This window comes from Pieris rapae, chromosome 22 (genome assembly GCF_905147795.1).
Source record: "Pieris rapae chromosome 22, ilPieRapa1.1, whole genome shotgun sequence".
Taxonomy (NCBI): Eukaryota; Metazoa; Arthropoda; class Insecta; order Lepidoptera; family Pieridae; genus Pieris; species Pieris rapae.
The window spans coordinates 2,637,811-2,661,636 of record NC_059530.1 but is presented as its reverse complement, the minus strand read 5'-3'; the positions used below and the strand labels follow the sequence as shown (position 1 = coordinate 2,661,636).

General features: G+C 31.3%; 2 protein-coding genes across 4 annotated transcripts; both read right to left on the bottom strand.

Moving 5' to 3' along the window:
* Positions 1-1,193: 1,193 nt before the first annotated feature.
* LOC110992549 (protein LSM12 homolog) lies at positions 1,194-3,750 on the bottom strand. Its single transcript, XM_022258420.2, has 3 exons — positions 3,323-3,750; positions 2,539-2,676; positions 1,194-2,225 (listed from the first exon to the last, which is right to left on the bottom strand). The coding sequence occupies exons 1-3, from the start codon at positions 3,623-3,625 to the stop codon at positions 2,103-2,105; spliced, it is 564 nt and encodes a 187-aa protein (XP_022114112.1). The 5' UTR covers positions 3,626-3,750; the 3' UTR covers positions 1,194-2,102.
* A 668-nt stretch (positions 3,751-4,418) lies between these two features.
* On the bottom strand, positions 4,419-23,810 carry LOC110992545 (BCL2/adenovirus E1B 19 kDa protein-interacting protein 3). Of its 3 annotated transcripts, none has more exons than XM_022258417.2 (8): positions 23,590-23,810; positions 10,243-10,375; positions 9,188-9,269; positions 8,999-9,057; positions 7,439-7,532; positions 6,809-6,912; positions 5,730-5,814; positions 4,419-5,462 (listed from the first exon to the last, which is right to left on the bottom strand). In XM_022258417.2, exons 1-7 carry the CDS (start codon positions 23,627-23,629, stop codon positions 5,760-5,762), a joined length of 567 nt encoding a protein of 188 aa, XP_022114109.2. In that variant the 5' UTR covers positions 23,630-23,810; the 3' UTR covers positions 4,419-5,462; positions 5,730-5,759. The 3 variants fall into 3 exon arrangements, with proteins under 3 accessions (XP_022114109.2, XP_022114108.2, XP_022114110.2); XM_022258416.2 differs by lacking the exon at positions 23,590-23,810 and adding an exon at positions 15,128-15,291; XM_022258418.2 differs by lacking the exon at positions 23,590-23,810 and adding an exon at positions 15,128-15,291 and having other exon boundaries at positions 5,736-5,814.
* Positions 23,811-23,826: the final 16 nt, after the last annotated feature.

Sequence of the window (23,826 nt, the reverse complement as noted above, 5' to 3'; positions counted from 1 at the left end):
AACGTAAACAATCGTAATTTAAAAACGTAAATTAATCAAGCTTAATCATAATACCGACTCTCACGCTAAAAACCCCTGAATTGTTTTGGAGCTATAATAACAGTGTATTATTTGTTTAGTCAATAAACATATTCAAATATAAAGTGGCCCAACAACCAAAAACTGAATTTTAGTGAGAACACGCAAACATACAAAAATGCTAGGTTTTGTATTATCCTCTTCATCCTTTAGGTACTAAACGTTCAAAAAAAAGTAGTTCAAAGTACAGTTACTCTTTACAAACCACTTTTCCGTAGTGTTTTATAGTATGCTACTGTAATCTGATAACCGCATTACAAAATACACATAAGATACTATTGAAATGGTTCAAACACGTTTCCTTAGAAAGCTCTGCAAATGTCTACATTGGCGTGGTTTATTGCAAACGTACGAGGGTCGTTTGGACTATTTTAAATTTAAAATATTTAACTTTAACATTCACACTAATCTTCTTACAAAATTTTCCTTTCATTTTAATCCTAGAGTTTCTCGTCTACTAAGTAATTAAGACTTTTATACGTACCTACGGCTATCTGCTTCTTTGAATAGGCTATCTCGCTCTTACAAATTGATGAAAATATTGATGTGATTTAAAACAGTCTGCCAAATTACCGTAACCTTGTTTGTGCTTTTAATGAGGTTTAAGTTTTCATTTTGGTTATTATTGTTATTTTGATTGTGTTAATTTTTTCATTTATGTATATAATTGGTGTGTATATTCAGTTTGTGATGTCATATTTTCATGTATTTTTTAGGCATACACATTGTTTTAGAACGTATAAATAAATAAGAGTATATAGACACAAACCCATAATTATACACTCACGCAGACTTGATCTTACACTATGTTTTATTAGAATAGATTTAACATTAATATGTAAGTATCACTTATATTCATTTTGTTTTAAATATGCATCTGTGCCACAGAAGAACTGCCATCTGATTGACAATTAGTGTAGGGCCTCATATCAATTTTGTTACAACCATAGTTTGTTATTATAAAGTTTAAAAAATTAAATACTCAAAAGAAAAACTGCACTGACCCTCATATTATAATGATTGAATATTGCTTGAGAAATACATTAGATCAGGCTTGGTTGAGGTTTTAAAAAAAAATTGGATGCAGGGATTGTATATAAAATAAAGAGTTAGTGTAGTAATAAATATTTACATTTATTTGTGTTTAACATTTCACGGAACTTATATATAAGATAAAAGTTTAAAAAAAAGTTTATTTTTGCATACATTTTGATACTGACGTCGCCAGGACTCGATGGAAAATAACATTCTATATTGAAACAAAATAATTACGGACTTTCACTTGCTAAGTCTTGGTGAACGGAATTTTTGAGTCGAATCTACTAATAATTACTAAAATTATAAGTCATTCTTATATAGTTTATACTGTAACTTATATTTTTTAAGCCAATATAAAAATTTAAGACAAAATAAAATATTTTAGTGAAGTGCCCCAGGACTTAGCATTTGAAAGGTTTTTACAAAACATATTAACAAAATTTTGTTGTGTTCCGTAAAATATCTTTGGAAAATAAGTCTTTTGTAACTATAAAAACTACAATGAAATTAGCATGTTACACTTGTCTATTCATTCGCCAATATTTTGCTTTCTTAAAGTTACAAAAGATACAGTATGGACAGTTTTACACAATTATTTTGTAAAAAAAATTATTAAGGGAAAGAAGCAGTATGATTCTTTTACAAAATGAAATAAAACTTTTGAGAGGTTCAGTTCATAAAGCATATTTCATTAACATTTAAAACATAGGCTTCATAATAAAAACCGTAAATCAATTAAAAATCCCAAATATTATATTTGGCTAATACAAAGTAAGATGAAGTACTACACACAAAGAATAATATTTTGAACTACATGTTCAACGCTACTAAAATTTTTCATGCAACACATCTTCAAAAAAAAGATTTTTTCTATCTTTGTCTTTAACATGATGAATTGGGACCTAAATGTTTGCTTGAAAAAATTAAAATTAGATCTGTTCCTCATATTTGTATAAAACTGTCAAAATATTCCAGATATTACTAGATTATTGGTTGACTGTGGGGACTGTGGAGTCTGTACGGGCTTGTTGTTCGCGCCAGTGACGTTCCACAAATTTTCTTATGTAATTGTATGATTTGGAATCCGTTTCGCCTATCACATTGTCTACCTGAAAAAAAAATTACATTAATTATACTTTTTCTCTATATTAAGAAAATTGTTACAGGTTTTTCATTTCATTCATATAATTTATAAACAAACATAAGAAATTTTTAAAGAACAATGGCTTATTAAGTGCCATACATTTCATTTTAAATAAATACATAAACTATTAAATTAAATAATTTTAGCAAAACATTTAAGGACTGTCTGTGACTACTTCAAGGTCCCAGATTTTATTAAACATATGTATCAAAACATCTCTAAACAAATATAACCATAATGTTTTAAACATTGTTTATTTTTTTTAAAAGTATAATTACTTTATATGGTGGGGTGATGGTGACTTGATTGTAGACTCTGATACTCTGGCCTGACCACGACACATCTTCTATAACTCTAGCAATGGCCATAAATAGACGCTGGCCTTCTGGATCTAGACACGCTGATAGAGCAGATACCTATGATAGAATTTTATAATATTAAATAAAAAAATACTAGAAATTAAGGGATAAACTTTATCCTGATAAAACAATTAGAACCAGAGTTCTTTCTTTTAGCTTAAGTGAATTTAATTCTAGTAGATCAAAATGAAAATGAAAAAATTATATGGCAATAAACAATCTTAAAATCTCTTACTACCTAATAAATCTAATACTTCAATAGTAATAAGTTTAAACCAACACCCACAAAAACAGATCATTAAATAGATTAACAAATATGATTTGTAAAACATAAAACCATTGTTATGTTACAATATATTTTATCATTAATAAATATTTTAGTCCACTATTATCATTTAAACTTGCAAGAAAAGATATTATTTTGCTTCTATATATTTATAATATCAATATATATTTCTAGGTAAGTTTACAGCAATACTGGTATTGTAGCCTAAATGAACATTCCTCAAAAAAAGTCTATGTGACCTTACTACAACTACTTCTGTCGCTTCAGCATAGAAAACCTAAGAACAATCATCAGACACAAGGTGAATAAACTATTGTCATAACATAGTTATTCAGACATTTCAGTTGGTTTATTAAAACTCCTATTAGATGGTCCAGATAGATAATTAATTTGATAATTTATTGAACTACCACTCACCAGCCTTCGTTTATTTTCTATCGCGTTTCGAACTCTTGTGTTTAACCTATGAAGATTCAGCGACGGTGGTGGGTCGGGCACTGTAGTCACTTCCTTTTTTACCTGAACATCGCTAACGAGCGACAAATTTACGACATTAACATCGTGGCGCTTAGGATTACCACTCGACGATGGACATTTTAAAATAAGCATTTTAGTTTGTGGGTCAAATGCAAGCACTTCTCCTTCGATATGTTCATTGTAACACGTTCTGGTAGACACTATACTGCCGATTGTGAAGCAGTCAGACACGACTGTCGACATTTTTATGTTTGTTGAATTCTTTTTAATATTAATAAATTGTTTTGCTGTGATTTCTATTTTCCTAATTTAATCCGCCATGGAAATTGGAATGGTAACAGAATTGGAAAGTGACATTTGACTTTTGAATGCCATAGTCCTACTACGTACCATAGAATAAAGTAATCAGATTCAGATATACAATCACACAGAGTTAGTTTAAGTATTATATATAGATATAAAAATAATTTAATAAGCGTATAATACATCTTCTTATCGAAAGTCATATACTTTTGCAATAATTTTTTCTGGCAACACATGGATATTGAAGTTAGACAGAAATTTGTATTAAACTACTATTATTTCATACTTAATACTAAATATGATATAGTATGAGTGATACGTTGTCCAAATAAATATGAAATATAACGATATACAGTGGTACCAGTCGGACACTTGAATTGAACAACAATGAATAGGAAATTCATACCGAAAAACTTTTACAATTTAAACAAATACCTTTACTTGGCGAATTGACTTTGTAAATAGGCGCGTCCACACAGAGCTAGCAACCTTGCGAGGAAACTTATCGCGAGCAAGCCCGAGCCTCCGGAGTGTGCGCTGCAAACGGCTGAGGCGCCTTTGAGCAAATCAAAAAGCCAACACTCGATGGCTCGGTCGGTCAGATGGTGAGATGGCCTTGTGGCCTTTCTATGAGATTTCCTTGTAACCAAAATGTAGGTAACATGTAAGTATGTATGTATGTTTTGATTGCATCTATAATTTACTGAGGAAAGGAAAAAATAAAACTCGTGTATTATTAAAATGCGTATTTATTGAATTACTTCAAGCGCTTAAAACTAATGATTATGATTATCACAAATATATACATATCTGTAAATGAAAATCAATGATATAAACGAAACAATTCTTTTACGATGCTAAAACTACAATAATAATTTAAGTGTTCTACTTCAAAAAAAATCGTCATTGATTTTCACATATGATAACACAGAATTTAGTAATATTCTTTATCATTTAATATTTTATTTATAATAAATCCAAAAACTCAACATTCCAATCAGTTAAAAAATTATTTTAATAAATTTTGTCATAAAAACTTGGTAATGAAAATATATGGACTTCGGAGTGTTCAATCTATTCTTCAATAGATGTCAAAGGGTCACAGATTTTGAATGAGCAGAATGAGCAGTTATTGAGCAACAGAGGGATGTGTGACGATGAATACAATTTAGGTCCCATATAAAAATGTAATTGTGAAATCACAGTTAAAATAAACAATATTAGCTACTTTTCACTACGTTAACGTCTATTATGAACTTATTAATAAAATAATTTTATTTAGACATAACATTTCCTCAAAGCAATTTATTATACATGGCAACATTTTGGAATAGAAGCATTATTATGAAAGAAACAGATGTTTAAGAAATCTACATTTTTATGAAACAAATCTGTGCTACACTGACATAGAAAAATATAAAAAATGCAAAAATAAACATCTGTTTAAAATAAAAAAAATCTTGTCTTACTTTAACAGACTTATACGCTAGAATATTATAAAAAGTGACATTACAAAAATCGATGTGACTGAAATAAAAACAAATTCCCCTTTGTTTACAGAAAATAAAAAAAGTCATGCTAGAAAAAAAAGAACAGAGAAGAGAAATCCCCAAATCAAAAGACAACTAAAACATAGTTAAAAAGTCAATCACATCAATTTTTATATAATACAAAAGATCTACGTCTAGATACAAAGATTATTTTTTTTTATTTTTTTATTATTTATTTTCAAATCTTCCCACTAGGCGTGACCATTTTAGCTACTAAACCTTACAATCTGAAACAAACAAAATCATATTAAATTCGATAAACTTGCCTTTGGGATTTTGATTGTGAAAGTGTTATTTTTTGGAATATTTTTCTTTAATTCTTTTTATTATTCAATTCCTTATTACTTTGACAATTTTATAATATAAATTATATATACAAATAAAACAAAAAAAAAGGTTACAATTTTTGTTGTCCACAGTCCGTTACAAATTATGGAAAATTTTTAGCCAATATTGTCATAGTTTAAGTATATAATATAAAAAAATAGTAATACCTGTACCCATCATATCAGTCTTTCATATATTCAGTTCAGCACAATCAGTCTGGGAGGGAGCATTCCCTTTTTGCTCAACCAAACGCTGAAAAAAATTTTCATTAAAAAAGGAATAAAATTTAAAAAAAAAGCAATTTGTAAAGATTCTAAAGTCACTAATAAATACATAAATTAAAAAATCTTGTCAATATTTAAGCCAGTTCCAAATGTATAATGTAAGAAATATTATTTATCATTCAGTAAGTTTATTTATTTATTAACACTTCGTTGCATTACATAAAAGGAAAATATTAAACATAATTTAATGACAAGCAACTGGCGGCCTTATCGCTTTAGAGCGATTTCTTCCAGACAAACACTGTTAGTAAAGGAAAAAACTACTATGAGTATATTAGATAAGGTAGGCAAGAAGTGCAGAAATAAAAAAGGGTTAAAAAGTTTAAGCGGCATATTCCAAACATATTTTGCTGGGAATCGAACCCAGGATCTTCGGGCTATCTGCCATGTAAGTAAGTACACAGTAAGTCACATGGTACATGTTTACAAAAGTGAAAAAATGAGGGTAATGCACTGGACGATAGTTTGCGTCACTCTTATCATTTTTGCTAATAGACAAATAACTGACCTAGTTAATATAGAGTTTTTAAATGGTTTTATGGACCGTAATCTTAATGCATTAAGTACTATTTGATAAAGATTTAAGGTTATAATAACCGCCAGTTACCCTCCTTTTCATTTAATTATGTTCAATTTTTTATGATAATGACGTGTAAATAAATAAATAAATAATATGAAGAAATATAATTATTTTTTATATCTGTATTTTTTTTTTAAATTCAGAAGTTCTTGTTTATGAATTAAAGAGGAATGCGGTTAAATCAAAGAACAGTTTAAAAAAAAAATTTGAACCGAAATGATAATTAATGTATTTTTTTGTGAAAAGCTTGTGATTTCTTTTAACTCCAGGAATCGAATCTTATATATTTAAAGCAAAAAACCTTTAAATTTTACTAAAGGACTATTATAGGCTATTATTAGGCTTATTTGACATTAGTTACTTATAACTAAAAATTACTCACCCAATTCCGGCACCAATGAGAAGAGACACAATGTTGGTGACAAGAACGGCCGCTACAGCACCGCGACTAAACAGGCAGGTGCGACGGACGGATAAGCAATGGCTCTGTGAATACATATAAAAAATGAAATACATTTTAAGGCAGATAAAAAAATATTAATTTTTTTTTATTCTGTGCGGGAAATTACCAATTATATTATGTTGACAATCCCGTTTAATTCATTATAGTTCAACTGTAATCACTTTGATGATATCAAAAGAATAAAATAAATGTTTTGGGAATAATAATAATTAATAGTTTGTATAACCGGTACCCAAAACTCCGTTTTAAAGTATGTCGATACCAACTCCGGGGAAATAAATACAGATAACACAACATTTTCTGCAGCTGTAATACTTTTTGACATTTAACACCTTTGTCTTCAGTCACCGTGACCACGCAACGCAAAACGTCGGTTTAAATTTAAAATTATGTACAAATAATTATAAGTTTAAATACAATAATACATAACTATAATCCGTTAAAAGTGTTTTTCTTTAAATGTGTAAAAGTTATGTAAATAAAAGACAATACTATGTACTATAAAAAAATACAAAACTCAATAGTAAAATAAAAAAAAAATCATCTCACCTGCTGCATATTAGCCTGCTGCTCCAACACCTCAATGGAGGAGGTGGCTGAGGGAGGACCACGAGCATTTACCGGGTGCTTGAACCGCCAGTCCCTGCAAAACACCATTCTAAATTAGTAAATTATTTATTGCGGTTTATTGCCAGTTCTTCTCTTCCGCTCTACAATTTGAGAACTGGCAGTAAATGGCGTGAGACCGATCTTGAATCTTGAATTGGATTGTCATGATTCATGTGCACTGTTTACTTTTTGTTTTGTTTTATGTAACTTGTATCAGTTTAGTTTATTTTTATTTCTTTTTGTTTCTGTTAAGTATGCTTTTTTTTTGTTTTCCCTTTTTTATTTTTGCACTTCTTGCCTACCTTATCTAATATACTCATAGTGGTTTTTTCCTTTACTAACAGTGGTTGTCTGGAAGAAATCGCTCTAAAGCGATAAGGCCGCCAATTGCTTGTCATTAAATTATGTTTAATATTTTCCTTTTATGTAATGCAACGAAGTGTTAATAAATAAATAAAATAAATAAATAAATGTAAAATTTGAGGCATTCAATGTATATTTTTTTGACGTAAGTGTACATTGTGATACCTACCTGAATGGATAATATTTGAATATATTGAAGTGAATTCTTTAGAATCGTTATACATAATTAAAAGGCGTTGAAACAAGAAAGCGACAGTAGAGAGAGACAGACTCACAAATTCATTAGATTTGGCGTGGGAGTGACTGAGATAGGAGACTTTAAATTAGTGTGAATCTGATCATTTCCTGAATTTGACTACTTAAATTTTAAAATTTATCAATTTTATTTAAATATCATTATTTTTACGCCGGCTTTTTCTCTCTTACACCCTCTGTCTTCTTTGCCGATGAGTAGGGAGCCAACAGGCTCGAATTTAATGACGTGGAATAAGTGATATCTTGATGAACTTATGTTCCAAAATAAACGTATATTATTTTTTTATTTTATTTTATAGAAACATTAGTACAGTTTATACACTTCCTATCTCATTTTCTCGAACATTGAATCTTGTAATTTTATGTGTCTCATTTTACTGTCACTTTTTCATTTCACAATTTCTTTCATTATTTTATTTTTTACTGTCTCTGCGTGTGCCAAAAACAAGTAAAAAAACTCGACCATAAGAGGTCGCAATAGCTTGCAGACTGCAGAAGCACTGCATGTTGCAGTACTTCGAGCGCGTAAATTTACTCGTCGCGCCATTTACATGAGCTTTGCGCACCCTGAATGTTATTGCATGTGAGACGGATATATTTAGTTGCACACTGGCTAAATTCACAAGAATTGCATTATTTACAAGAAGAAATAAATAGGTTTAGGTTTTATTTAAATGTTTTTAGTTTAATTTATACAATAATAAATATGTTACTGTAGAATGGGAAATAAATAAATAAAAGTCCTAAATCTCCCTTTTTTAAATTCCTTTTTATAATCAATTTAGACATCATACAGTAGTAAAAGGTTTTTCATTATAGCTAAGTCTATAAATGTTATATTATTAATCTGATAACTACAATAATTATTAATAAATCACTTACTTAGGGGGTAGCTGATCAGGCCGGCTACTCCACTCCCAAACCCAATCGTTGGATTCATCCTGGAATTTGGACAACATAGTCTTATTATTATTTAAAAATCAAATCTTATTACAAGAAAAATTAAGCGAAACCATAGACATGTTTTGTGTGCATAACACTTAACGTATTTATTGAAACAATAAAACATACCCTCCAACAATTGATGTAGACTCCCTTCAGCTCATCTTCAGTGGATGGCTCGAGATTTGGACTGTTGGGCGGCGATTTAGGACTGAAACCATGCATTATATGTAATTTATATGGAAAAAAGTTGTTTTCTTGGTTCGATATATATCTCACATTTTGAGTGCATGCACTAGAAAGTTCTAGTAAAGAAAAGCTTCTATTTGGGAGCGTTCATGTATAACGTCACGCAATTTTTGAAAATACTTGACTTCCCCCCACCTCCTCATGTATCGTGCCGAAACATTTAGTAGAATGTTTTGTGGTGTAATTAACTCGAAAGTCGAAAATAATAATAATATTGCTGTTTTGTGGTGTAATTAACTCGAAAGTCGAAAATAATAATAATATTGCGTAATTCAATCCCCGCCCCGCAACATTTTAAAGACAAAGGGGTCTTTCTTCTTGTCAAAAAGATTTTCAATTTACAGCAGTTGAGGACGAGTATTTTGATCAAAACTAGAAACGTCAAATTGTCTTTGACGCGATAACTACCCGCAATATACACAAAAATATATTAATGTTAAGCCCAAAACTCGAAAATAGCTTCTTGAACTCTATGTAAAGGAAAAACATAAAATCAATTGTTTTATTTAGTAGTTATGTAATACTCTCTAATGGGTAGCTTAGCAAATATTCCATTGCTATGTAGCTACTAAAACCGTTGGCTAAGTAACAAAATCACATCAAGGAGAAACAAAGTTCTTCATCATTAACTTCTTCAAAGAAACATCTTCTCATTAAATAATCCAAAAATATTATTATTAATATATTATTACAAAGGATATTTGGTTACTTATTATTTCCACGCGAGTGAACTTAGACAAATGACATTGCACGGTTAACTTATATTACAAAAAAAGGATTAAATATCTTAAAACTATTCACAATATTATGCGGAAACAGGACTATTTTTTCTTTCTGTATTGTCGCGATATGTCACGCCAAGCTATCTTTCGGCTTTTTGGAAACTGCGAGCCAAGGAGCTTTCATTCTTGTATTTATTATTTGAAGCTAATTACCTGCCCTTCATGCTGGAGGCTCGCGAATGTCGAACAGAAGAGTCCCGACTCTCCCTCTGTGCTTCACGTAGCAAGCGAATGTATTCATTCTCAGCTCCATTAAGCCCATCGGAATTCAACTCCACCCACGATTCTGGAAGAAGCGATGAGTGTCTTTTATTAACATAACTTTTACACATTTAAAGAAAACACTTTTTAACGGATTTTTAAAATAATGTTTAAGTTTACAATAATACATAACTTCAATCCGTTAAAATATTGTTTTCTTTAGAAGCGATGAGTTTTACTTACTAATTTAACAGTACCCAAAGACACTGAATACTTATGTTTTTTTTAAAGAATGTACGTGAAATATTCTTGTTGCCGATTCGGTTCTTATACGGCAGATAAAGCAAGACATTTAATTGATTTACACTACGAAGTATAATGTTACTTTCTTATTTAAATAAAAACACTTTGTTAACGGATTGAAGCTATATTATACGATCCGCGCAAATAGAGGACACCGTGAGTCATTTCTGCAAAAATCCTTCATCTTTTAGTTGATATCAACTCTGGGGAAATAAATATAGATAATACAACATTTTCTACAGCTGTGATAGTTTTTGACATTCAACACCTTTTGTCTTCAGTCACTGTGATCACACACTGTAAAGCACGCGAAACGTCGGATTTTTTTTAAAATTATGTAAAATAATTATAAGTGTATAAAAAAATACACATTCAATCCGTTAAAAAAGTGTTTTCTTGTAATAAAATTTATGTTAATAAAAGACAATACTTTGTTATTTTCTGACAGCACAAATAATGTTCTTTACGCTTTGTATAGTTAAGAGCAATATTTACAATTTGATGATGGCTTACGTTTATCTAACCAACAGGTAGTGCATTGCTGCTGAGTTTTAAACCGAAATATATCAAAAAGCACCGAATGGATCCCAGTTAACACCACTGACTACTCTATCTCATTAGTCCAATTTCAACCTCCATTCATTACTTTCATTTATTAATATGTGTGTCAATACATAAAAATAAAATATGGTTATTTTGGAATATAAGATACAGGTATCACTTATTCCACGTCATAAAAGTTGTCACAAATTCCCTACTCATCGGCAATGAAGACAGAGGGTGTAGGCCGAGAGAAAAAGATGGAGTAAAAAAACTCTCGGTACTCTTTTTTATTTCAATTTAATCTTTTTTTATAGAACAGGGGCAAACGGGCAGGAGTCTCAGCTGATGTTAAGTGATACCGCCGCCCATGGACACTCTCAATGCCAGAGGGCTCGCGAGTAAATAAAATATTTAAATATTTTAGCTACAATGTACATGTCGAGTACACCAAGGGTGTTGCATTTACCTTGTTTTTTTAAAGAATTCCTTTGTATTGGTAATATCGTAAGCAGGTACAACAATTTGGGACGGGACAAATGAAATGAGGTGATTAACGAAATTCTCAGGTAACCGCCGAATTAACACAAGACTAGGGTTGCCAACTATACTGTTTTCACTAAATTGTACTTTTTAGTGTTTCATGGGATTCACCGTTTTCTGGTGATTATGTGTTATACTTAGACGCTCACTGCTCTGTGCAATTATTTTAATTTCAGTTATATTTTCGATGGTGCGATTGAAGTTTTTTTAAAAATATTGTGAATTAGTAAGTTGTCCGAGAAGCTCTAAAAATATGTATATCTAAAATACTGTTTAATATTCTTTTTTTTGTAAAAAAAAGTTGGTAACCCTACAAGACATAGAAATCTGCCAATTGAACGTGTAGATTGTAAAGGGGAATTAACATTGTCTACATACGTTTAGTTAATTTTCTTAAAGTAAACAATCTATAACCCTTTTAAGAAATCCAGAATAAATAAACGAAACAAAATTTTTGAATATTTAATCTTGAATTTACTTATCTAAATAATAATAACAAAACCGACATTTTATGGTAGTATACCGGTCATTTTTATCATTATCTAACCTGAGTTACGGTCTGTTACACAAGTTTAATTTTAGGGCGCAAAAACAAGATCCATTTATTTTCCTTCCACAAATACATATAATCTACACTGAAATCCGAAATGCATATTATATTATAGTTAAAGGAAAATGCCCACTGATTTTTGTGGAATGCTATTTTTTTTATAGAACAGGGGGCAATCGGGCAGGAGGCTCACCTGGTCGAAAATGGATTGAGATAGGTAATTGGGTTTGGGCGTTATACATACTCTCCAAGATGCATATATAAAAAAAAGCATAAAAAAATACATATAAAATATATATATATATTTAATTGAACTGACATTAAAATGCATTCATAAATTAATTACATATTTCTATTGATTGGTCTTACAATTAAAAATGTATTAAACGATAATTCATTCATTTGTACACGAGAATGAATAATTTTAGGTTTTTTTTATGTCGATATACAGAAACTATATTTGAGACATACACGAAAATACTCGATTGGTATTTGTTAAATAAAAATTAAAATATTCCTTATACATTTTAGTTTTTTTTTATTATCATTAATTACTTAAACCGCCATGAGTGTAATGGTTGCTGCTTTTTAAAACATTGTGTAAAACAATAAACTTGACGATTAAAAAGAGAGGCGGAGGGAGAGTTTATAGCCAGTTCTTCTCTTCCGTTCTACGCCCTTGATTTTTGACATTTTTATGTGGTACATTGTGTATCTATATGAATAAATATTTTTTGAATTTGGAACGTTAACATTCATTCATTTCCAATCTGTTATATATATCTCCGAGTCGTAATGTGATCGTAGTGGGCGTAAGGGCAATAGCGCACTAGCGGCCAGGCCGCAGCGGCCAGACGCGCGGCCCGGCCGCAGGGGTTGCGATTTGCAACGCGGCCAAAACTGCGGCTACGATACTCAGTTGCTTATACAGCGCGCTTCAAAATGGACGTTGAGGAAATAGCAGTGCTTTTGTATCTTAGTAAGAAGTAGAAAAATAAAAGAAAAAAATATTGGGTCCATCCCTTACTACGTGAAAGGCGAACAAAGGGATTATTTCATACTTATTTCACCGACCTTCAGCAATATGATGAAAAGTTCTTTAATTATTTGCGGATGAGCAAGTCTTCGTTTGAAGAACTGTTAAGAAAATTAAGTCCATCAATAAATAATAAATAATCAATAAATCAGTTATAAATCTTTCCGTGTCGAAAGACATCGCAATGATTACAAAGCACGCTGTAGTTCCACGACAGGTGCGGCCGCCGCGGCTAGTGCGCGCACACTGCTTATTTAACTACAATGCAATTGATCCTAGTGGCCGCAGCGACCAGCGGCCGAAAACGGGCCGCAAATGCGTCGCTTCGATCTCGCTGGCCGCTGCGGCTCGGTGTGGCCGCTGGCCGCGTGCGGCCAGGTGCGCGTGCTATATGGCGATTTCATACTATGGTTTCTATCTCGATGGCCGCCGCGACCTGGCCGCTGCGGCCTGGCCGCTAGTGCGCTATTGGGCTAAGTATCGGCTTGGCAGAACCGGTCCCTACAGCATTCTTCACTTGTTTACTATTTGTTTACGAATATGGAGACGGTATACACCGTGTTTTTGTCAACTATTTACAAAGCTTTCTCATGTGCGTAACAAAATTTTATAGATAATTAGTTCTCTTGACATTAAGGTATTTTTCTTTAATACTAAATACGACAAAAATGAGGCATATAACGCGTATCTAGATTAGTATCAAGGCCAAGATTTTTTATCTCTACAGGTTTTACTTTTACATCCTTTAAATATATTTTAATGACTTTCGTAAAATTGCACCTTTTTATATAATATGTTAATGTAATTGCACCTGTATATAAAATGCATTCCATGTTTGGCTTTATATTTAGTATAATTGTGATTTATATATAATTTATGTTATCTTTAGAATTACGAAATAAATAAACTCGGATTTTTGATCACCTTCAAAGAGGCCTAAGTTGAAATAATTTATATTTATCAATAATTTGCAATTCGTGACTAATAATTATTGATTATACGTAACACTTGTTAACACACGCAAACACGCAAAGCGAACGAAAAAATCTAATAAATATACTCTTATCTATAAACTAAATTTCAAGGACAAATAAAATTGAATTGTTTCAGCAAAAAACAATTTCGTATTGAAGACTGACGCAATAAATGAGGCCCTGAACACCTTGGTAGCTTTTCAAACGCCTTAACTCTTCGTAACCATCTCAGATCTAGAAGCATCTAGAATTAATTTTTTCACATTTTTCAGACTAATATACTACAATAGATTCCAACTGTGCCAGAGGAGACGAGAATATTTTGCTTCAAACCATCAGAAATAAAATGTTCGCGTGAATTGCGTCTTGAAAAATTTGATATTAACGAACACAAAACCGGCTTCTTTTACGTATTGTGAATATTTACACAAACATAATTTTGCAATTATATTTTTATACAAACTAGCGAATACACGAGAAACCTTAACCAGTCAAACTAGATTGAATCGAGCAAAGCGAAACTCCATGTCCCCGTTTACGAAGCGTCTGCAACGGATATTACTTACAATTTATATTAAAACATGAATTTCTATTGTGAATAATTAATGTGTTTACTATATGACGATACATTTTCATATTGACAGTAAGAATTTTGCCTCATCATGCGTTTCTTTCAAAGGTATCATATAAAGAAGGGATGTATCTTTAAATGGTAGCAACCATTCAAAGATTATTTAAGATCCAAAAAATCTTATAAATGTTTTAAATTTAGAAACGTTATACAATTGACTACAAACACAAAATAATTAAACTAATTAAAAATTAATATCACAAACTATTTATAAAAACACTGATAACGCCGAATTAATTTATTCAATAATTAATATTTACCAAGTTCATCAACCGCTACTGCGCTCTTCGGTTCGTACATGTTGACACGTCACAGACTATACACAGATTTATTGCGCACTAAATAAAGATCAACAAAAAAACAATACACCGGCCGCGCGTCCACGCGCGCCGAGCGATCGAAGCAGACTGAGATTATTTTTGAATAACGAACGTAAACATTAAACAAAGCACTGCGTATGCGCAAATGTGAATGTACCGTGCATGTGCAATTATTGCGTAGCGCCGTGGAAGGAATCGTGACGCGCGGCATGTCGACTTTTGGCAATAACATACGGATATAACTGTTCAATTAACGATGTGTATTAGTGCAATAAACTTTGATATACCGATATTTCGTTGATAATTCAAAACAGAGCAGGATATAATTATTAAACATCCCGTTCTTAACGAATTTAAACCATCGAGGTGCTGCAGAATAATTATGTGTATCTGTAGACATAATACAGGCACGCTTAGTTAAAGTTTATAAGGTTTTTACTTTGTATATTTCTTATGAGACCTACTACTTTTATGTACTACCCTCGGTCTTAGCGTCAGATTTCTGTGTAATTTCGATTCGATTTTTTTTCTAATAAATGTCTCCCCTCGATATTTTCCTTCAGCGTTCGCGTGTTAAATGCATACACATAAAGAAAAGTCCATTGGTAGACAGCTGGAATTCAAACCTCTCAAGCCACAAGCCCGATACTGCTCAATATTAAATCATACACCATATAATGAAGATACAATGTTTGGCGACATTTTATGAACACTAATAAAGGACGCTACAATTCCAACTGTGATTCATAAAAACCCGTTCACCTGGACGTACTAGTCCTTACCAGAGCTAGGTAGTCCACAACAGGAAGCTTGTAAAATCACTAAGTTATTACTTTTATATAAGCTGGTACGTAGGTGGATATTGTATGATAATAAGGTATGATTGTGTTTTGTTTTAAATATCATTAAAACTACTAGCGTTTAATTGAATTGCTGGCGCGGAATTGTAGCCGCAAGTTGGAAAGGAGCTCCAATGTCCAAATTAACGCTCAAACTCAATAACCTATCTCAATCCATTTGTGACCATCTAGGATAGACATCATAATGCAAATATTGATAAAAGTGTGCCAATAACCAATCGACGGATTGTTATAGCCAGCTGTCGATACAAGCATGGTAGGTCGGATCGGTGTATGTGGATAGATAGACCTTTGTATGAAAATGACAGTTCAACGTTGCAAATATCCTATCTTAAGATTTTAACATACACAAGTTTTTAAAATAATTAAAAAGCTATTTGATATGTTTTAAACATAGACTTATATATTTTAATTTTATGTGAACGGTTTTATTTACTTAATTTGGTTTATATTGTTTATAATATATGAGTGTAAAGAGCGAAGAGATTGCATTCTATCCGTCGCAAAAAATGGTCTTCGTAGGGTTTGGTTATTAGGATGCAGATCGATCGACTGTCACGGTCCGATCTCAGATTCTTTTCAATCTGAGATTATGGATTAATGATTGGGTTCGGTCGTAAGAGGGTCATAAATGTCAAATATTCTATATAACTTATCTATTTTCTATTGTATATAATAAATAGAAAACAGATAAGTTAGGTTTCTTGATGATGAAGTGTCAATTTCAAAACAAGTTCATTATCAGATAGGTGCGCAGGAGTAAACAATAGGGCGACGTCACAGCTTAGGACAATAACAATGATTGTGTCACCTAGTCTGGTCTACACTTGTTATTTCCAAGAACAAAGCTGTTGGTCTCTTTTCATGACGTTGAAGCGATATGTATGTATAAATAACATTCAATATTTTCTTATTAACAGACACACACAGCAATATATGGATGCATTTAATTGTAAAGCAATCAAAGCGTCATGTAAAAATGCAATAAATGTGCGCCTACCGCAACCACAGACAATAATTCTTTAGTTTATGATTCGTACGTCAAGTGCGATCCTTCGATGATACGATTGTCACTTTGATTTTGCTTGCCGCGCTTTAAATGGTGTACCAAACTGTAGACAATAATATTATTTATTTACAGGCGAGTCGACTCACATAGAAAATGATGTGTACTAGCATTATATCAGAACAATTTTACATAAAATTAACGAGAAACACGACGTAATTTAATTAAACAATACAAGGACAAAACTTTTAATTCCGAACATCTACACAATTTTTTATTGTTCAAGTTATACTTTATTTATATCGTTAATTAAAAATTATGACATTATTATCTGAAAAATATTTTTTGATTAATTTTAATATTTATCGTTAATCACTACTGCATTTTAGCTATTTTTTTCCGTTGCCTGCAAGAGATAGCTTATTGGCGATAATGCCCATTGCATCCCTTGTAATTTTTATGTATCGTATTATTTGTGTTTATTAGTACTATAAGTATTGCAACGAGTGAATAAAAAAAATATGAAACGATTATATTCAGAAATAATACTCGAATAACATCCAAATGAACTCGTGATATGGAAATAAATAGTTCCGACAGAGTCAAGGATTATGGATGCTTAGTCTCAAATTTCGTGGACACTTGTAAACGTTCCCTAATGGATTTAGGTATCGTCAGCGCCAGTTGTATGTATTTAAAAAGAGAACAGCCAACGGGCAAATAAAACAAAGGAAAAATAAAATAAAATCATACATAATATACCCTTTTAAAGTCAAACACAGCATGCATTAAATGTTCGTAATAAAAACAAACAGACAACAGTCTTGCCAGACTTCTTTTTATATGTTACGTGATATAGGCAAGTATGATCTTCGGTATATGTTTACGATTTAGTTCTCCTTATCCGCAACCTTGGGATCGCGAGGTGCCAGGGTTGGCCTGTATTACGTTTATAATGTAGAGAGGAACAATCAAAATAAAATTTTGAATATTCAAATATAAAAGCAGAATTTTTATCCCAGAAACGAAAGTTTATTAGAGGTTATATATGAGGTTAAGATATAGTCACCGTGACCACGCACGCTGTAAAGCACGCGAAACGTTGGAATTATTATAAATTATGTAAAATAATTATAAGTTTATAATAAAGCATAGCTTCAATCCGTTGAAAATCAATCTGTTTTCTTTTAGTTTATTGGCTTGTTACATAGAAGATATGTTTGTATTAATACATAGACATTAATAAACTGTGTCTCTTCGCTGTTGTAATATATTTAGCACAAAACGATTCTATATTTATTAATTGAAAAATTGATGGTATTGTTGGAACAGGAATAACATGTGTCAAGAAGATAATCATATAAAACGTTGAATGTTTTGCACACTACAATTTCAATATCATAGAGAAAAAAACTTCAGATGTTTGAAGGGTTATCGCATAGATTTCAAGCCTTCTAATCTTTTTTTAAGCAACATCGGTATATTTACAAGTGCATATGATTTAATCACTTAACGTTTCTACAAGCCTGATCAGTTTCTTTATTATAATTATTTTCAGTCATATGGTTTGCACCCCGTAATACCGGAAGCGTACGCCATATTGAACCATAGACACGTTTTTCAATAAATCCTTTTATTACATTTTGTCTATGGATTAAATCGAAAAATAAAAACTATTCGCTTACTGCAAACGATTATTAGGAAATGCCTCAGGGGAATGGCATCCTCATTGAGACTCAATTAATATTCGATTAGTCAATAGCACACGGAATTGGCATACGTGATATTAACCAAGTCCACACTTAGGGAGCGTTAAAGTATTACAATTTTTTGAGGTTCTTGACCCTCCCCCCATGTAAGAGTATTTGGCATTTGGTATGCCAGCCCTCTAACTGGAGTGTCCATGGGCGGCGGTATCACTTAACATCAGATGAGCCTCGTGATCATTTGCCCCTATTCTATAAAAAAAAGGCACAGGTCATTAGCTGAATACACTGTATATAATAGTTTATTAACACCACAATGACACAAAACAGCAAAAAAAAATCTTCATTAAGTAACAAAGGATGTAAATGGTAGGTCTGACAGCTAAAGGTTTCGTCCAGACAACCCTAACAGAAATAATATAAACATAAAAATTAAATACATTATTTCATATATGTACTATAAATATAGATAACTGATTTACGACCCTCAAAAACAAAAGAGTGGCGGAGAGTTCTTTGCCAGTTCTGTATGAATAATTATATGAATAAAATTAGTTTGAGTTTGAACAGCAAAACCTGTGGTTAAATGAGGATTAAGGATGGAACTATCCATGTTTATATTAAATCATGTCTTATCTACATTAGTGTCCCATTTTCTTAACAAAGAAAAGCTACAGACAAACAGGTCTGTGTACACACTGTTAGCCTCATTAGTGAGGTGAAGGGCGGTACTGTCTGATACGTGATTCACAGCGCGCGGGCTTTGTATCGATGCTTTAGTTTTGTTTATCTTTGTGTCACCCCAATGTTTTTAAATATAAATACAATAACAGGTTCATAAAAGGTTCATCACTGATTTTGGAGTACAGAAAACTAGAAATTAATTTAAATTAAAAAAGATGAATCTATTATTTTGAAATTGATTTATTAATCAACATTAGCGACAATCAAGGCACTGTCTCTAAATTAATGATATAGTTGATTGTTGGCTTCACATTGTTTTAATAAAATTCAATATTTAGTAATTTTCTTTGTTTTCTATTATGTGTATATTGGAAATATTTTATATATTATATTTATTTATTTTCTTCTTAATGTGTTTGCCTACCTTTTTAGTACATACCAACATAGAACATTTTAATATCGATCGAACCATTTCGGAGGAGTTTAATTAGAAACACCGTAGCACGCGAATTTTATTAAAAAGAAATTTTTTGTAATGTTTTAAGTAATTTAAAAAAAAATATACTCTCAGTTGCGTCATATTCCAATAATCCTAAGCTTAAGTTTTCAAAGTACCAATTAAGCTATAACCTAAAAGGTAGGTGCCTCAGAATGTTGATATTTATCGTACATTTTTTTATAGGCAAGCAGGTACTCAACTTTACGTGCCTGAAATATGCCGGTTTCTTCACGATGTTTTTCTTCACTAAATTAAACGCGCACATAGACATAAAATCCATTTGGTGCACAGCAAACCTACGCGTGTGTGTGTATGAGTCGCACACTGAAACCACCAAGGCAATACGGAGGAAAGGAGCATAAACAAGCGGAGGGATGAAGGAACGATGAAACGCATATGAATGATATCATTTTCCAATAAAACAATTGACGTCAGAGACAGAAATAATCATTACAAGGATCGCACGTGTAGGAAGGAGGTGTGTTTGGCGAACCACCAACAACACATGCACATGGCCTGTGTTTATAATTAAACATAAATTTTGCTTCCATTTTCAAAATTCTAAATTCAAAAACAGGACCAGGAAGTCAATACGCAGGCAAAATTAAACAAAATATCTAGTGATAAGTGATTTTATAGGTCAAAAGGGGATTACTTTTATTGTTATCAATAAACTCAATATCGATAACGAAACAATATAGAAACGAATTAACAACAACGATAAGATAACGCCCAAATACTGTGCAAAAAGTGTTTTCTGACGTAGAAATCCAGCTACAAGTAACTCGATGTAAACAATTTAACTTGCTGTGCTCATGAAAACTGCTGAACGCAGTTTACTCAAAACATCTGTGCGTTTTTTATAGTTCTGCTTTAAATGTATACAGTATAATGTATATACTTTATCAATAAATATATTGTTATGGTAAGATAAACACGAACGAAAGGGACAGTCGATAGTTTATCAACACCTCTACTCTATCACAAATCAGCGTGCGTTGGCTGTAGATCACGAATTAGAAAATCGAACTTTCATTGTGGAGGACCTACAATATTTACACCCGCAATATATCATTTACGATATTAAGTTTCACTTGCAATCAATGCTCGTTATAATGTGAACATAAGTAGCAGGTGTATAATTACTAGTAATCCGTCATAATATTTACACGTGTTGTCATTTTCCAATATACATAGCGTGGCGTAATATGTACATAATAATGTTACTTACTATACCTAAGAGACCATAGAACATTGTTAGCAAAATTAAGATTCATTGTAAATGTCTGAATCGGTCTTAAAAAACTTAAGATCACGTATTATATATAATCGAGCTATGTTCGCAAATATTATTTAAATAGCATTAAAATTAAGTATAATAAATGATAAGTACTAGAAGTGCATAAAAGTCAAGTACTAATCACATTGAAGGTCGTGCACCTAGACGTCTCGACTGAGGTCATTGAACCTTTTGTTTGGGGATGCTTTTAACACGGTCTGCCGCCCTGGTACTTAGGAGTCGCGTCTTTGGTTACGCATGCGCAAAATATACGAATACACAATAAAGTTAATGGTTTTTTTTCTTAATTTTCAAAATATTAATATAATTATTATATATATGTATATATATATTGCAAATGCAAACCAATGATTGCAAAAAATAGGTATCTTTGTCGGTTATGTGACACTGGTTGATTAAACATTTTCCTATGAACTCTGGATTTAATTTTTAATAAAATTTTAATGGAGTTTTAAATAAAAATATTATTTACACTAATAGCAATAAACATGTACTTCATTATTCGACATTCTGTCTGAACAAAATATCTAAAGTCATATTTAGTTCCCTAATGATACATAATTTATCTTATAATGTAAAACACTACATTTGACAAACATTACACTAATATAGTAGATAAGTTATCAACAAACCGATACACGTCTGATGAACTTAACACAATAAACATTATTAATTTGAATATTAATAATTTAAGAAGATAATACTTTACAATTATTACTTAAACTTAAGTTAACAAACACATGTTTATATTATATTTTTATTATTTACATGATACTATTAAGCCCATGGTATACATTTGATTTTACCACTAAACTGACTTATTAAATTATTAAAAAAGTAGTATTATATGAACTCTTATTAAGCTTGTGCTTGGGCACCCATTTCTACATATATACTATGTTACATTTTCTTTTTAAACAGGTAAGTAGGTGAACAGCTTTCTGTGCTTCATGTATGCCATACATTTAATAAAATTAAACTTTTGCATAAAACTTAATAAAATAAACGACCAAAGGACATGGATGTAAGTAATATAGATCAATGAACCATATCACGTGTCACCCCCAGCAAATCTCAAGCATCCAATTGTATGATGTCAGCCTAATTTTTCAATTACTCCAAGTGGTTGGTCTTTATTGAGTTGACATAATATTGTAACCAGGAGATTTATAAAGCAGTCTCAAAGGAAATACTAGTTAAGTGTTTTTTTAGCTTGCATTATTTCAAGTTACTATCACTTAAATATACACTAAGAATCAAGCAAGTGCTTACGCTTATAATATATCATTCATGAAATGTTGTTAAACAAGTTGGGTCAAATAGATCTTAATTTAATTGGTATGAAATGAACCCAATAGAAATTACTCCCCACAGAAAGCACATGTTATTAAAATTGGAAAATTACAAACTAATAACATTATCAGTCAAGTATAAACTTTATTGTACCCTGAACTATGTTTGAGTATAGATAGCTAATCCCCATTTTTACATTTACATAATACAATCATACGATGTTTGTACTGATAACACAATGGCCTTGTTTTTATCTTCACTGTGCTTAGCTAAAATTGTGTGTTCAAAGAGTAGGAGGTTCCCTACGGATTACGAATACATATTTGTTTCCATTATATAATGACAAATATTGAATTATACGGTTGGGATTTTATAGGCTAGAAGCATGCTTCGGAAGATCAAATAGGTTTTAATGCCAGTAGGGGATGCCAGCCCCATGTGCCGTAAGCAGGTTTGCACTTTCATAGCCTAGTAATTAGCATTTTGGAATGGCCCTGAATTTATTTGCATTTAACACATCATATAAAACAGCTATAGCTGTTACTGTTATATTGAAAACTATGCTTTAATGTTTAATAAATAAAATTACTTAACTTATAAATACATATAAGTAATTTTATAACTTTTAATGAAATATATTTAAATTATGATATTTACTGTTGTATACAAGAATTGCTTTCGCAATCTAAAGTACCTACTGGGTGATTAGAAACGCAAAATTTCCTGTTTATATCATTTTAATATACATTATCTTTAATCAATAAAAGGTAAATGTTATTATTTAAGCACTTAACCTCGGCAATAGAACGTGAAACCTCTTTAAATACTTAGTATTCCAAGGACAAATGAAGTAAACAAAGCCCATCTGTTGCAGAATGCCTTAAACAACTGCGCAGTTGAAAGTATATTTTAGAAATTTGTTCACCCATGCTATTAATAGTTATTAATCGCGGTAAGTCGATATCCTTGATAAGAAACGTGAACTTCGTATTAGTCATGGGCCATGCTCAAATCAATTATTGTTTATTTACTTTTAATAAAAGTTAAAACTTACCACTCAAATCCTCCAGCGTATTTAACTTTCGTGTCGCCATTCTTGATTTTTTCACACTTGTTTTATAAGATAACTATTTCTATCAAATTTTCACTTGAAATAAAAATTCGAGAACTGCTGCGTTGTAAAATTGGTGTAAGGATAAACGCTAATCCTTTTCGTCTTCTCACTAGTCTCTTTGTTATGTTTCTGATGTTTATAGTTTATAGCGTAAACTTGTGTTGACAGTCGTCTGAT

What these genes read in the sequence shown, in the direction of transcription:
- LOC110992549 (XM_022258420.2), bottom strand. Translation starts at nt 3,625, where the DNA reads ATGTCGACAGTCGTGTCTGACTGCTTCACAATCGGCAGTATAGTGTCT. An exon ending in TAGAAAATAAACGAAGGCTG is followed by an intron (nt 2,677 to 3,322) that starts GTGAGTGGTAGT and finishes ATTCTATCATAG; the next exon opens with GTATCTGCTCTATCAGCGTG. An exon ending in CCATCACCCCACCATATAAA is followed by an intron (nt 2,226 to 2,538) that starts GTAATTATACTT and finishes TTTTTTTTTCAG; the next exon opens with GTAGACAATGTGATAGGCGA.
- LOC110992545 (XM_022258417.2), bottom strand. Translation starts at nt 23,629, where the DNA reads ATGGCGACACGAAAGTTAAATACGCTGGAGGATTTGAGTG. An exon ending in TACGCTGGAGGATTTGAGTG is followed by an intron (nt 10,376 to 23,589) that starts GTAAGTTTTAAC and finishes CGCTTCTTCCAG; the next exon opens with AATCGTGGGTGGAGTTGAAT. An exon ending in TCTACATCAATTGTTGGAGG is followed by an intron (nt 9,058 to 9,187) that starts GTATGTTTTATT and finishes TCCAAATTCCAG; the next exon opens with GATGAATCCAACGATTGGGT.